This window comes from Thamnophis sirtalis, unplaced genomic scaffold (assembly GCF_051295495.1).
Source record: "Thamnophis sirtalis isolate CommonGarterSnake01/CBP01778 unplaced genomic scaffold, rThaSir2_p1.2 scaffold_1, whole genome shotgun sequence".
NCBI lineage: Eukaryota > Metazoa > Chordata > Lepidosauria > Squamata > Natricidae > Thamnophis > Thamnophis sirtalis.
Window position 1 is genome coordinate 55,612,748 of NW_028261381.1, and position 13,386 is coordinate 55,626,133.

Below are 13,386 nucleotides of genomic sequence, written 5' to 3' on the forward strand. Positions count from 1 at the left end.
CAGACAGGATATGCACCAAAAGGAATGCATTCACAAAGATCAAACTGGCACTCAGAACACTCAGAAATAATGGGAATTATTTCACTTCACAGCATGTAGAGAAATTCAGCTACAATTACATTTTGGAAAATGTAGCTTACATCAGTTCTAAGAAGGCAGGGCAATTCCTAGAAGCTTGGCAACCTGACAAATTAGCCATCAGCAGACATACAGAAATTAATTACATTTATAAACCATTCAGAAAGGAACAGCTAAAGGCCAAAGGAAACAGTCCTGAGCACATCCTTCCACATCACACACATACATTACCAACCACCCAGATAAGCAGGAACCAGGAGCAAAATCAGATCAATCAAGAAGAAGGAATGCCCTCACAACAGCAAGGCTGGTAGGAAAATCAGCTAGATATAAACAACCACTGAATTTCACTTTATATCAAAACATTGATGGTGATAGCTTGCACAGTAATAAAATGACTTCAAGTTCAAAATTAAATTCAGAGGCCACCAAGACCCCAAGGACACGTTCACCTTTGGAAATGTGTATACATTATGTATCCCCTATCCTTTGAGTCTCTTTATGACAAATTTTATAAGAAGTCCAAAACATGTTTGATGCATCATGGAAAGGAATATCAACAACCTTAAACAATAGAAATAATCTCTTCCCTCCTACCCTTAATTTGCATATTTATAGCTGGTTTTCCTGTCTCCTTGGGCATCTTTCTTAATTATTCATAAATACACATAAGTTAATCAGAGAGATACACACCTACAAGAAAAGAGGGGAAAAACCCAGAAAAGACTCTCATCCCAGCAAGAAATACAAATGCCTACAAATATCACTTTATCAATATCATGCTTCCATTTTACCTATCTGATTGTGGGACATTTAATATGTTGCTCCAAAAATGATAACCTCGAAGTGAAGCTCAGCATGACTATATTACTATATTACTGAAAATTTTGGGGATAAATCCAAATTTGCTTTCCTATCATTTTACCAGTGGTAGGACATATAGGAAAAAAGAAATAGGTTTGCCCATTTCATTTCTTTGAATTGTCTGCTTATTTCACATTTCCTATGGCAGATCTTCTCTCTTTGTTCCACCAGATGGAATTCCATTTGTTTGGTGGGTTGGTCATGCCAACGAAAAGCATCCTTACTGGGGAGGCTCCATTCCAGGAATCCAACAATGTGCTTGTGGTCTAGAAGAAAGCTGTGTGGATCTGAGATACTTTTGTAACTGTGATGCAGACAGAGAAGAATGGTAACAGTGCATTCTAATTTATGCTATTGTTCATATAGAAGTATATTATGAATTTAATGAAAGGTGGTTGGTAAGCTTTATTGCAGACTTTTACCATTATGTGCGTACATATGCACATATTGTATATATACATGAACTTCTTACATGCATTATTAAAAAATTACAGGAAGTTAAAAGAGTTAAAAACAGAAGGAGAGGAAAGAAATGTTGACAGTAAAAATGTAATTTTATGGATCAATGTTTGGTGCTTCACTCTCATGTATCAAGACAAATTTTGGCTACATTAGGGGTAGTAATGGCTTTTTTAATCTGGTAGAAGATAGCAGACCTGCCAGTGATTGTCTATGGGAGTTGCTTTATGAAGGACTGAATTATTATATCACTAATCAAAGGCAATTTTTTCTTATTTTCTAAAAAAGAAAAAAAAAACATGCAAGTATAATGGCTTATAATGAGGTGGAAATAAAGTTTATTTTTTGTGTATCTTACTTTTCAGTCATAAGTTTGACACGCAAACTGGGGAATGTAGAGTTCCAAACCACACAAAACAAATATAATATAAATGCCTCTTTAAAGCATTCAGTAAGTTTAATGTCTAAAGAAATTTTATAGTGGCCTTCAAATTGTCTGTTTCCAATTTGAATTCCAACGCAGAAGAACTTGAATTAGAGAAGTAAGGCATCCTTTAACTTTATGACTAAGGATAATATTCTTGATAAGTGCTTGCTCTCAAAAACAATTTCAAATCTATAAAATTGACCAACATGCTCTTTTAATTTTGTCATTCATAAATTAGATCAACTAATTCTCTTTCAAGCTCACTCTGCTATATAGATATTCCTTATACCTTTGCAGATTTTAAGCTGATGAAGGTGGAATAAATTGTTCTTCAGTCTACTGTAGAATCTAGTTTGGCCTCCCGCTTTGAATATTTTCATATTTAGAAAGTTCCTATTGTTCACCATATGATTAATTTACATAATAGGTTTCTGATTATTGTAATAAAACAATTACACACATTATGTATTAATGATACATACATGCTTAATGGCAATAATGAACAACTTTTAATTTTATATTAGTGAGATGGGGCTGAAGAAAAAATAAATTATAGAAACTCTAAATTTTTTCCTCAAAAATTTGAAAAAAAAAATTCATCTTTTCCTTCTGCACTACACCTGACCTATATTACAGAGAAATTATACCAATGCAGTGTAAATCAGTGGTGAAGTAAGAAAAATGGTTACAGTAGAATCGGAAAATGAACAAAAGACCATAGTTAAAATTATGTGAGCACAGAATGGCTTTCATAGGCTAAAACAATTTGGCATTTTCAATTTAGAAAGGAAATAGCTCAGCCCTATAAAATAAAATAAAAAGCATATAGCATTTTGAATATTTTAGGGCAAGAGAAGGAACTTAAAACAGTTAGAAAAATGTATATAAAAAAACTTTTATCTCCATTCCCTCCATGAAGATTCACTTGCTAGAAAGTTTGAAGATCATGATTAATGATTGAGCATTGATTATTTGATGAACTTGAGCCAGAGAATGTATTTTAGATAGAACATATTGTATGGCATATAACAGATTATTGACACATGTCTGGATGATCTTTATTTTTAAGGAGCAATTTTCCCCAAAAAATTCCAAATTTTTATAATACCCCGCTACTTTCAAAGTTCAAAATATTAGAATATCAAAGAGAGCAAAACTAATACAGCCTTCCATTCATATATAGACAAGAGTTTGAGTTCTGAATGTTTAATACACAGAGAATGTATTTTAATTTCTGTATTCTGTATTTTGAGTGTTTTACTACTGAATTAGATTTGTCATTTCTCCCTTGATATATTCATTTTTCACAACTAGATAAAAGGCAAGCAGAAAATAGTTATCTCATTGCTAGAAGTACTTTTTAATTGGTTTTACAGATTTTTCTGCTCGGAAATAGCCATCAACAAAGTTAACAATTTCTTAAAGTTAATTACAAATAAAGCATAAGTCACATAATACAATAGTTACAGACATAACAGTTAATACATTATTGAGTGTTGTGCTTATCAATATAATATTTTTTTTAAAAATTAGGTTGGAACCATGCAGTTTTGTGGCATTTCTGAAAGCAGAGAGAGACAAAAAGGGGAATTTATCTGTTAAGCGATACAGTGATGGTAGCAATAAAGGAGAATATTTGTAACTCATGGTTGACTTGAGGGGTCCTTGGTGCTCTCTGAGCTTGATTGTTTTGTTACTAATCTGGATAATGAAATGTCTTCAAGTAAAATAACCAAGCTCAGAGACCACCAAGGATCCCTCCAAACAGTGATAGAATTGTTATAGTTGTTCCTGAGACAATTTGCCATTCCATTCATTTATTTTTATTTATTTAATTTCTCGAACATGTACTAAATAACAGGTATAAGTATAAACATGGACATGAACAAGGCAATGAATACAAGTAAATGGGGACAGTAGGACAGGGACGGTAGGTATGATGATGCTCTATGCATGCCCCTTTTTACGGACCTCTTAGGAATGGAGTGAGGTCCATGGTAGACAGTTTAAGGTTGAAGCTGTGGTGATTAGATGATGTAACAACAGAATCAGATAGAGCATTCCAGGTGTTGAACACTCTGTTGCTGAAGTTATATTTTCTGCAATCGAGTTTGGAGCGGTTTACCTTGAGTTTGTATCTATTGTTTGCCCATGTATTATTGAGGTTGAAGCTGAAGAGGTTATTGACAGGTAGGATGTTGTAGCAGACAATTTTGTGCATTACATTTAGGTCAGACCATGGGTGGCATAGTTCTAGATTGTCCAAGCCTAAAATTTCAACCCTGGTGGCATAAGGTATTCTTAATAGTCTTCAGTAGTTTTAAACTGGCTTGTTGCCTTCAGTGTAGTGGTAGGATTACCAGCCCTGGATTTTAAAGTTGTAGCTCATACTTCTGAAGGTTAGCAGATTGTACAAGTGCAACTTATAATTTGATACAATATTTGGCTTTTTCCTATTGCTTAATACAATGTTAGAAAATGTCCTCTTGAAAGTTTTCTTCACAAATGGCTTCTGTTATTCATTTAAAAACTTTTTTCTTTTGGAGGTATTGTAGGGGGGTTCTACCCTTCTTTTTTAGTTGCAAGATGATATAATACATTGATGGTGTTCTCCCCATCACATACACTGCATCACTCTGCAAACTCCATAGCTCCTTGTGCTTCAGAAAAAAAGACCCAGAGAATATTTTTATTCAGAAGACAAGAGGCCAAGATCACGAGAGGTAGATCCCGAGAGAGAGAAATGTACAGAAAAACAGGATACTCATAAAAGCACACTTGGCATCTCATACTTTAGATAATGTCAGGAAGATCCATGAACTACTGTCATGACAATTCTAGAGAAATGTACTCTTCAATTGACAGAAAATATTTCTTTTCTATAAAAGTGAAAAAAGTGGGGAAAAGGTTAGAATCAATATCAGGTTAAGTATTAGTACCACTTTATAATGCCTTGGTAAGACCATACTTAGAATATTGCATCCAGTTTGGTTGCCACAATATAAAAAAGATGTTGAGACTCTACAAAGAGTGTTGAGAAAAGCAAAAAAGATTATTAGAGTATTGGAGGCTAAAACATATAAAGAACAATTTCAGGAATTGGATATGTCTAGTTTAATGAAAAGAATGACTATGGATGACATGATAGCAGTGCTCCAATATCTAAGGTGCTGCCACAAAGAAGTGGTCAACCTATTCCCCAAGGCATCTGCAGGACAAGAAGCAGTAGATGGAAACTAATCAAGAAGAGAACCAGTCTAAAACTAAGGAGAAATTTCCTGACAAAACAATCAGTGGAACAACATGCCTAAAGAAGTTGTGGGTGCTCCAACATTGGAGATTTTTAAGAAGAGATTGGAGAACTATTTGTCTGAAATGGTGTAGGGTTTCCTGCTTGAGCAGGGGGTTGGACTAGAAGGACCTCAAGGTCCCTTCCAACTCTGTTATTCTGTTAACACGAACCTTATTCTCTATCATAAACAACAGATGCTAGAATTATTATTGAGTTGGGTTGACTTATTTAGGCAGACTCTAATGCTATTATCTTCCAGGATCTCTGTTACATAATTAGCTGCAGTACTTTACTTGTAATGCTGGTTTAACTTTTTAAAACTTGCATAGCAACATGGAAAATTTAAATGTTTATAATCTGCATTCCACTACTTGCAAACTTTCAAAAATTTTGAAGATATTTTCTTTGGCTTGTTTCCAAGTTGCATAGCACCAGACATATGCTGATAGTACATTTCTCATAATATACTGTTTCACAAATTTCATTAAATGCTGTTGTGGCTATCTATTCAAGTGAGGTTTCATTAAGTTAAAACTAGGCAATATACCCAAAGGATATTATAAGAGAGGAAATTAAATTGAAAAACACTACTTTCCTGCCAACTATTATAATACAAGTGAGGGGAGACTTTGTGAATATTCTAGTTTATAGTACTGCAAAGCAGCATCTTGAAATACAAGAGAATGAGAATTTGTTTTTCAATATGACTGATACATTAGCCATGGTGCTGCAGTGGTTAGAGTGCAGTACTGCAGGCTACTTCTACTGACTGACAGCTGCCTGAAAGTTGGCCATTCAAATCTCACCAGGTTCAAGTTTGACTCAGCCTTCCATCCTTCCAAGGTGGATAAAATGAGGACCCAAATTATTGTGGGCAATATGCTAACTTTGTAAACTGGTTAGAGAGGGCTGTAAAGCACTGTAAAGCAATATATAAATCTAAGTGCTATTGCTATTACTATAAAGAAATATTAAAAATTGCTATGAACTTGCAACTTACATGTTCTTTCATAGATGTAATGAAATTCTGAACTATTGTTGAACTACATTTCAACATTTGAAATGTAGCTAACATGTAAGAAAGTTAATTTGTTTCCATATTGTTCGCATGTATTTTATGGGTATAGATTAACAAGGATCTGAAAATACATGATCAGACACCTAGCTAATTTCAAGACTACCTGGTCAATTGTTAGATGAGAGTTACCTGGAATTCTGTCATGAAAAATATTGCTTATATGAAGTATCAATATAATTAAATAAATAAAATTAAATCATATTATACTGAAAAATTCTTTAGGCATTGTGGACCTTAACAAAATTTCTCCAAGATCTGCATTCTAAATAGATATCCCATGTTTATTTTCTACTTGCCATTTGTTATATGCACATATAATGCCATATTATCTATATATTTCATTGACATTTGCACCTCAAACCAATTTCTAAAACCTAAAAGGTTTTTTGAAGATTGCTTTAATGGATTTCACAAAAATCTCCTACATCAGCAGTCCTCAAAACTGAATTAATCTCTTTGGCTACCCTTGAAAACCATTGAAAACTTTCAGCTGGTACAGCATGTTAAAAGCTAGGTTATGAACTTTACATTAATTTCAGCATCTCTTCTATTCTCCAGATATAATGCATACCTCAGGATGTTGTATCCATAGTATAATGCAGCCTGTCTGACCTGAGATATCTTACAGTTCAGTTCCGAGGAATTTTTAGCAACAATTTATATAATTTTTGTGTTCAGAAATACTCTTAAATAGACCAAATACCAACATAAGCATTCACACAATTTCTTCCTTTCCTTTCCTTTCCTTTCCTTTCCTTTCCTTTTCTTGTTTCAATATGGTACACAAACATTTGTGTCAATGACCTTTGAAAATCCACAAAAAGATTTTATTTAGTAACCAGATAAAGGAAGTTATACAAACCCAGCTTCTGCTAAGGTGGAGGCAAATGGGAGCACTACTCACTTCTATCTGTGTCCACATAGCAATATTCCATTATAACTGGTAACTCAAGTGTTACGTATCGCTGAATGGAAGCCATTGTTTATGAAATGTGACCTGGTCTTCCTTGTCCTCCAAGGTTGCTCTGGAACACTTTTACACAGTGCCTATTAGTATTTTCATTCAAATTATTTTGAGCACTTTGATGGAGGATTCCTAATTATGGGATGCACTCAGTAAGGAGACTTGTCAGGCATCAGGCTAGCAATCTGACACCAGATTAATAGTATTTTGATTAGGCATTTGAGTGTCTGTGTGTGTGTGTGTGTGTGTGTGTGTGTGTGTGTGTGTGTGTGTGTGTGTATTTGGCTTAAGCCCAAAACCCAGCCTGAAGATGGTGAGTGAGACCCCGCTGATGTGTGTCTGTGTGTGTGTGTGTGTGTGTGTGTGTGTGTGTGTGTATGTATAGGTAGGTAGGTAGGTAGGAAGGTAGGTGGGTGGGTGGGTGGGTGGGTGGGTGGATGGATGGATGTCATCAAAATAGACTTTAAACATCATTTTTTGATCCAAATCTCTCTCTCTCTCTCTTTCTCTCTCTCTCTCTCTCTCCCCCTCCCTCCCTCCCTCCCTGTCTCTCTTTACATATACTTTACATATACTGTATATAGGCATCTGTATATTTATAATTTCTCATGCAAAGCTATTTAAGATTTCTACCTTGATATACATTTTACATATTTATCTATTTGTAGGACCAATGACACCGGCTTCCTTTCCTTTAAAGAACATTTACCTGTGAACCAGATAGTCATCACTGATACGAACAGACCTAATTCTGAAGCTGCCTGGAGAATTGGTCCTCTTCGTTGCTATGGAGATAGTGGGTATCAGCTCTTTTCAGCATCCTTATGCACAAGCTGTATAAGAAGCTGGTGTATGTGTGTGAGAGAGTGAGTGAGTGAGTGTGTGAGTGTGTGTGTGTTATACCTTACAGATACCTTCTAATAATTGCATTGTCTATTTGTTTCTGAAATCAATTGTGCAGTTTCTAAAGAAGCATATTTTTCTAAATAATTTGCAATAAGACTTTGAGTGCTAGAGATTCAAATTAAAGGCTTGTTCGGACTTCTGTATCCACAATGGGGGAATAAAGAGAAATGAACAAGCATGACATGAATACAGTAGGACTTCCTCATCCGTATCCTTCAGCAACTAATTAATACTGAGAACCTGTTCTCTTCATTAATTAGAAGTAATATCCAACCATCTTGCCCATTAGTAGCTGAAATTATTATTGGCTATAAAATTTTATGATTCTTTTTTAAAGCTCCTTGTGGTGGTTAAAGTTGGTGGTTACCATTTTCTCCTGTACAAAATTACCCATTTTTTTCAGTGTGAAGGACTTCCTTTTGCATTTCTTTGTTTCCTTGTTTCTCCCAACAATTCAGTTCATTTTATGAAAATGTTTATGAGAAGAGAAAAAGTTCTGACTTTGCCTTTCCCATGTAAATATATGTAATTGTATGCTTCTGTCTGCCTTCCTTTAGTTCTGCTTTCATCAAATTAAAAAGTACCCAATCAACTTTTTTAAAATGCTTTCTGAATTATGTTTAGTATGAGATTTGCCTTTTTCACAGCAGTGAAAAATATAGATACTGAATCTTTATTGATTAGCCTTTGGACCATATCAAAGTGCAAAGTTCCAGAAACAAATTATTACTAAAATTTGATAAAAGCAATATAAAATGGAATTTGATAAAATATGATTTAAAATGGAATTGGAGTAAAGTTTAGTCTAAAATGAAATTGGAATAGAATACAATAATTTAAGATATAGATAAATTATGATAAAATTATATTTTGGTGTCACCCCTGCAATCTATCCCAATCAGTCCCACATATGTAGATCTCAATAGAACCATTTTGTTTAAGTACTGTGCTGTGTTAAATGTTATTTTCCGGTTCTGGCTGCACATAAGGTAAATTGTTTTCAATAGAATCTCAATAGAACCATTTTGTTTAAGTACTGTGCTGTGTTAAATGTTATTTTCTGGTTCTGGATGCACATAAGGTAAGTTGTTTTGATATGGGGATCCCAATGGGTCATTCATTTGGTATATAGACAAAGGTATCTGTTCCTCACTCCCTTATACAAGCAACAATCAAATAGGCTGTGAGCCAGGTCTTCTACCTCTGCCACTCTGCAAATGCAGAGACGCTCATTGTAGGGTATACAATGGAATCTCCCATATCTAACCATTGTGTCAAGGTGTTCAAATCTCGCTCACACACAATGTGAGGACGATCTGGCTGCAACATATGTTACCCCATTGATTACCAGGGTTGATTCGGCTGATCTGGCTAGCTAGGCGGGTGTCCCCTTCCTCCTTCACCATTCCATGTGCATCCCTCCTGAAGCTTTGCACTTGGTGGAAGAGGACAACCATCCCAGATAGAAGGAGTGTACCAATTTTTGGTCAAAGGTATACAATAGCTGCGTTCCCCTGCTATAACCTCCAAACAAATTCAAGGTCCACAGCAGTTATACATTTCCTGGGTTTGGAGAACATACTAAATTGATTAGCAAAATGCAATAACCATGTACAGACAACATGAACTGCCCTAAGCATTATAGCTTAATCTGATGCTTTGGTCGACACAATAAAGTAAGACAGCACTTATATACCTACAATACATTGGACAAAAACTACCCTGCCCTATTCTTCAGTGGATCTGTGTTTTGTGCAAATCTAGCCATTGGTCAATTAATCCAATACATCCTTTCTGTGATGAATATGAGAATTAATATATGTACAGCTATTTTTTTAATCCAATGCATTTCTCTGTGAAATGGTTTAAATGTACGTATGTTCCATATTAATTCCTATTTATTTTGTGAAAAGTTTATTTGCTTTTTTGTTTTAATCACCCAAAATAATATGAAACTATCAACAAACTTAATCTTCCAAATACTTTTTTTAGCACTTCAGGTCTTTAAAAACATTTGATCCCTATTAAGGTATATAGAGGACCTCACCTTTTGCCTCACTCAGTTGGAAAAACTCTGGTTTATTTTTTTCTTCATCACATTGCTGAAGTCCTCAGTTCTCTTGGTCAGCAACCTAGTACTCGATAAAGCCATTAATTTATCTACTCTAGACTCAACAAACATTTTCTCCAAGGAACACAGATTTATTGTACTTTTATATACTGTACATCAGCCACATAGATGTATCTGGAAAACTTCACAAGCTTCACTGGTTTTTCACCACAGTTTTTTATTTTTTATTTTAACATAGAATTTGAATGATTTTGTGTCAAATGTCAGAGAGGGTTGTGCTGTCCTAACTTATCTGTCCTTGGCAAAACTTCCATGGGTGCTTAACAAACTATATTTTTAACTTCATGATTCCTTGAAAGATTATCTGTTGAGGTGCTGCTACTTCAGCTGTGTGTATGTACTTTATGGGGAAGGGTATCAATTGCATAGGATAAGTGTTATGCATAAGTGTTATGGATAAATGTTATATGTGTTTAGAAAAAAAGTGTTTCCCAATTATCATCTGATCAGTGCACAAAAGAGGCTATTTTGGTCATGCCAGTGAGTGTAGTCCACAATGTGATGACTGTCAATGATGGCATCCTAAGTATGAGATTTTAGCCTAGTAAAACATGGCTGGCCATTATGCTCTCAGGCTTGTAAAGTCGCACAAGATACACTTCTTTCAAGTATTTATAAAATAAACTTTGAACCTGGCACAGAATGACTCTAAATAGAAGTTTTTCTGTTTCATAGAAGTGATTGGGGTGTTATACATAAAACAGATCTATATTTTCATTAGTGCCTTACTATTTATCTTTTTGTATGATTTTATTCATTAATTTGGATGCAGTCGTGGTAAGTAACAAACTGAATAAATGAATTTATTTATTTATTTATTTATTTATTTATTTATTTATTTATTTATTTATTTATTAGACTTATATACCGCTTCATAGGGATTTCAGCCCTCTCTAAGCGGTTTACAGATTTTTAGCAAATTGAGTCAGCAAATTGCCCCCACAGTCTGGGTCCTCATTTCACCCACCTCGGAAAGATGGAAGGCTGAGTCAACCTTGAGCCGGTGAGATTTTCACCGCTGAACTACAGATAACAGTCAGCTGAAGTGGCCTGCAGTACTGCACCCTAACCACTGCGCCACCTCGGCTCTTTGAATGAATGAATGAATGAATGAATGAATGAATGAATGAATGAATGAATGAAACCCATACCTGCAATGTAGAAGCCCTAGCATACTTTTCTTCCTAGGTTTCAATTTTCTGTTTTAATGAACTCTGAATAAGGGCTACAGTATTTCTTGGATCCTTCATTTATGTGCAACATATAATCAACTATAGAGGAGTTTGTTGTTCTTTGCAGGACAGTTTTGGAATGCAGCTTCTTTCAGCACCGAAGCTTCATACCTTCTCTTCCCCACTTTCCATTCCGAGTTCACTGCAGACATTTCTTTCTTCTTCAAAACAACCAAGATGTCTGGAGTTTTTTTGGAAAATTTGGGAATGAAAGATTTCATCAGAGTTGAAATAAGCTGTAAGTTTAGCAACTGAAATTGTGGTGTATTGTTATTTTTCTGCAGATCTGATTTAGTCACAAAATGTCTATGAAGAAACTCATTCATCCAGGTCATGATTGTCCCAAAGATGTTTTTCCAAAAGGCAACTGGACTTCCTCTTTTCTTCCTGGAAAATGTTTTGCTTCACATCCAAGAAATGAAACACTTTCAAGGGAAAAAAACTCAAGAAAGTCCAGTTGCCTTTTGGAAAAGCACTTCGTACTTTCTTGAGTGCTTAATATTTGTGAAATTTGTTTCTGTGTTTAAATCTTAAAAGTGTAGATAACATGCCAAAAGTTGAGAGATTATGACCCTTTAACATAATCAGTGTTCAGTGCCTTGAACCATTATCCCAAACTTGCTCCCATTTGTGTTTGTGCACGCACAAGCATACATACAAACACATCCTTCTTCGAAGAGTTTCATTCAAATGAAGATAATATTATTTACCTCAGTATCGACAGCTGCTGAGCAGCTGTCTCTTATCTGAAGCAGCACACAAAATTGCTACTTTTCACAGATAGTATATGAGTTATCAGCAGTTTACCTCTTCTTAGGTGATGATAAATAGTATTTATGTACTATTTATGTAATATCCTTTTGGAAAGGAGCTGGAATACCAATGAGGAAAGGGGAAGGTTCCAAAATGTTCAGAGTGCCATCATGGCCTGTCAAATAAGCTATCATTCTTTGAAACTAAATTGCAATTGCTGCCTGTATTAAAGCAGGGTTCTCCAACCCCCAGGCTATGGCCCGGTACCTGGCCACAGCCTGTTTTGAACTGGGATGCACAAGTAGCAAGCGTGGGCAGCTTGCATGGGCAGCTCTACTTGCACTGCTCCATTTGTGTGAGCGGTGGACATAAATAATGCTGCACGCACAAGCACATATGCCTGTGGTTTGCATAGAACCATCCCCTCCCCCCCTCCACCACCGCCTGTCTGCAAAAGCTGAAAGGTTGGAGACCACTGTATTAAAGGAAAAAAAACTAATTTAAGTCATCTTTTTATCTGCTGTTTTAGTCTATTAATGGAGGGTGTTGTGCTGTGGATTTAGAATGAAAGAAGGCCTTTCTGTTAGATGTTTGTTCATCAGGATGAACAAACTAAGAATGAACTACCATGCTTTTGCAATATAGATGTAATAACTTTATGACATAAAATGTAATAAAATAAAGCTTCCAAGGCCCTTTGATTCATTAAATCCTTGGTAAAAGCCATAGCATGTTATCACTAGGTAATGAAGAACGGTTTAGTGTTAATTGCACATAATCTCCTATTTGGGTGATACTTCAGTGTGTTGTATTTCATTCTCAAGGCTCTTATGTTTTTTTTTAAGTATACAATAAAAGCAAGCCATTGACATGAAATTACATCAGAATAATACAACCTGTCAAGATGGTGTGCACTGTAGAAATGAAAGAAATCTCTTCTCCACTGTGTTATGATTTTTGCTTAGGGCAGATTATGTTTGGAGCTAAATGGTTGTGAGTACAGTCCACAAATCTGTTGATGTTGATGCTGGAATAGAGTCAAACTGTAAGGAGATCAATGTCATTGATTTCCTTCCATAAATAGAAGAGAGTTCCCAACTCCCTATGCCTAAGAAAATTCATTCCAATGGATTGAAAGATTTTTATGATTTATGTACATATGTATACCAATGGAGTACAAATTTATCAGAAATCTATCTTCT

General features: G+C 35.1%; 1 protein-coding gene across 1 annotated transcript in view; it reads left to right on the forward strand.

Annotated features, from left to right (window-relative positions):
* CNTNAP5 (contactin associated protein family member 5) overlaps positions 1 to 13,386 on the forward strand; it is a 582,534-nt gene that overhangs the window by 491,708 nt on the left and 77,440 nt on the right. Inside the window, exons 14-16 of the mRNA XM_087712206.1 lie at positions 1,114 to 1,270; positions 7,831 to 7,958; positions 11,499 to 11,669. Of these exons, the coding sequence (XP_087568332.1) occupies positions 1,114 to 1,270; positions 7,831 to 7,958; positions 11,499 to 11,669 (456 nt within the window). The remainder of the gene's footprint in view (positions 1 to 1,113; positions 1,271 to 7,830; positions 7,959 to 11,498; positions 11,670 to 13,386) is intronic.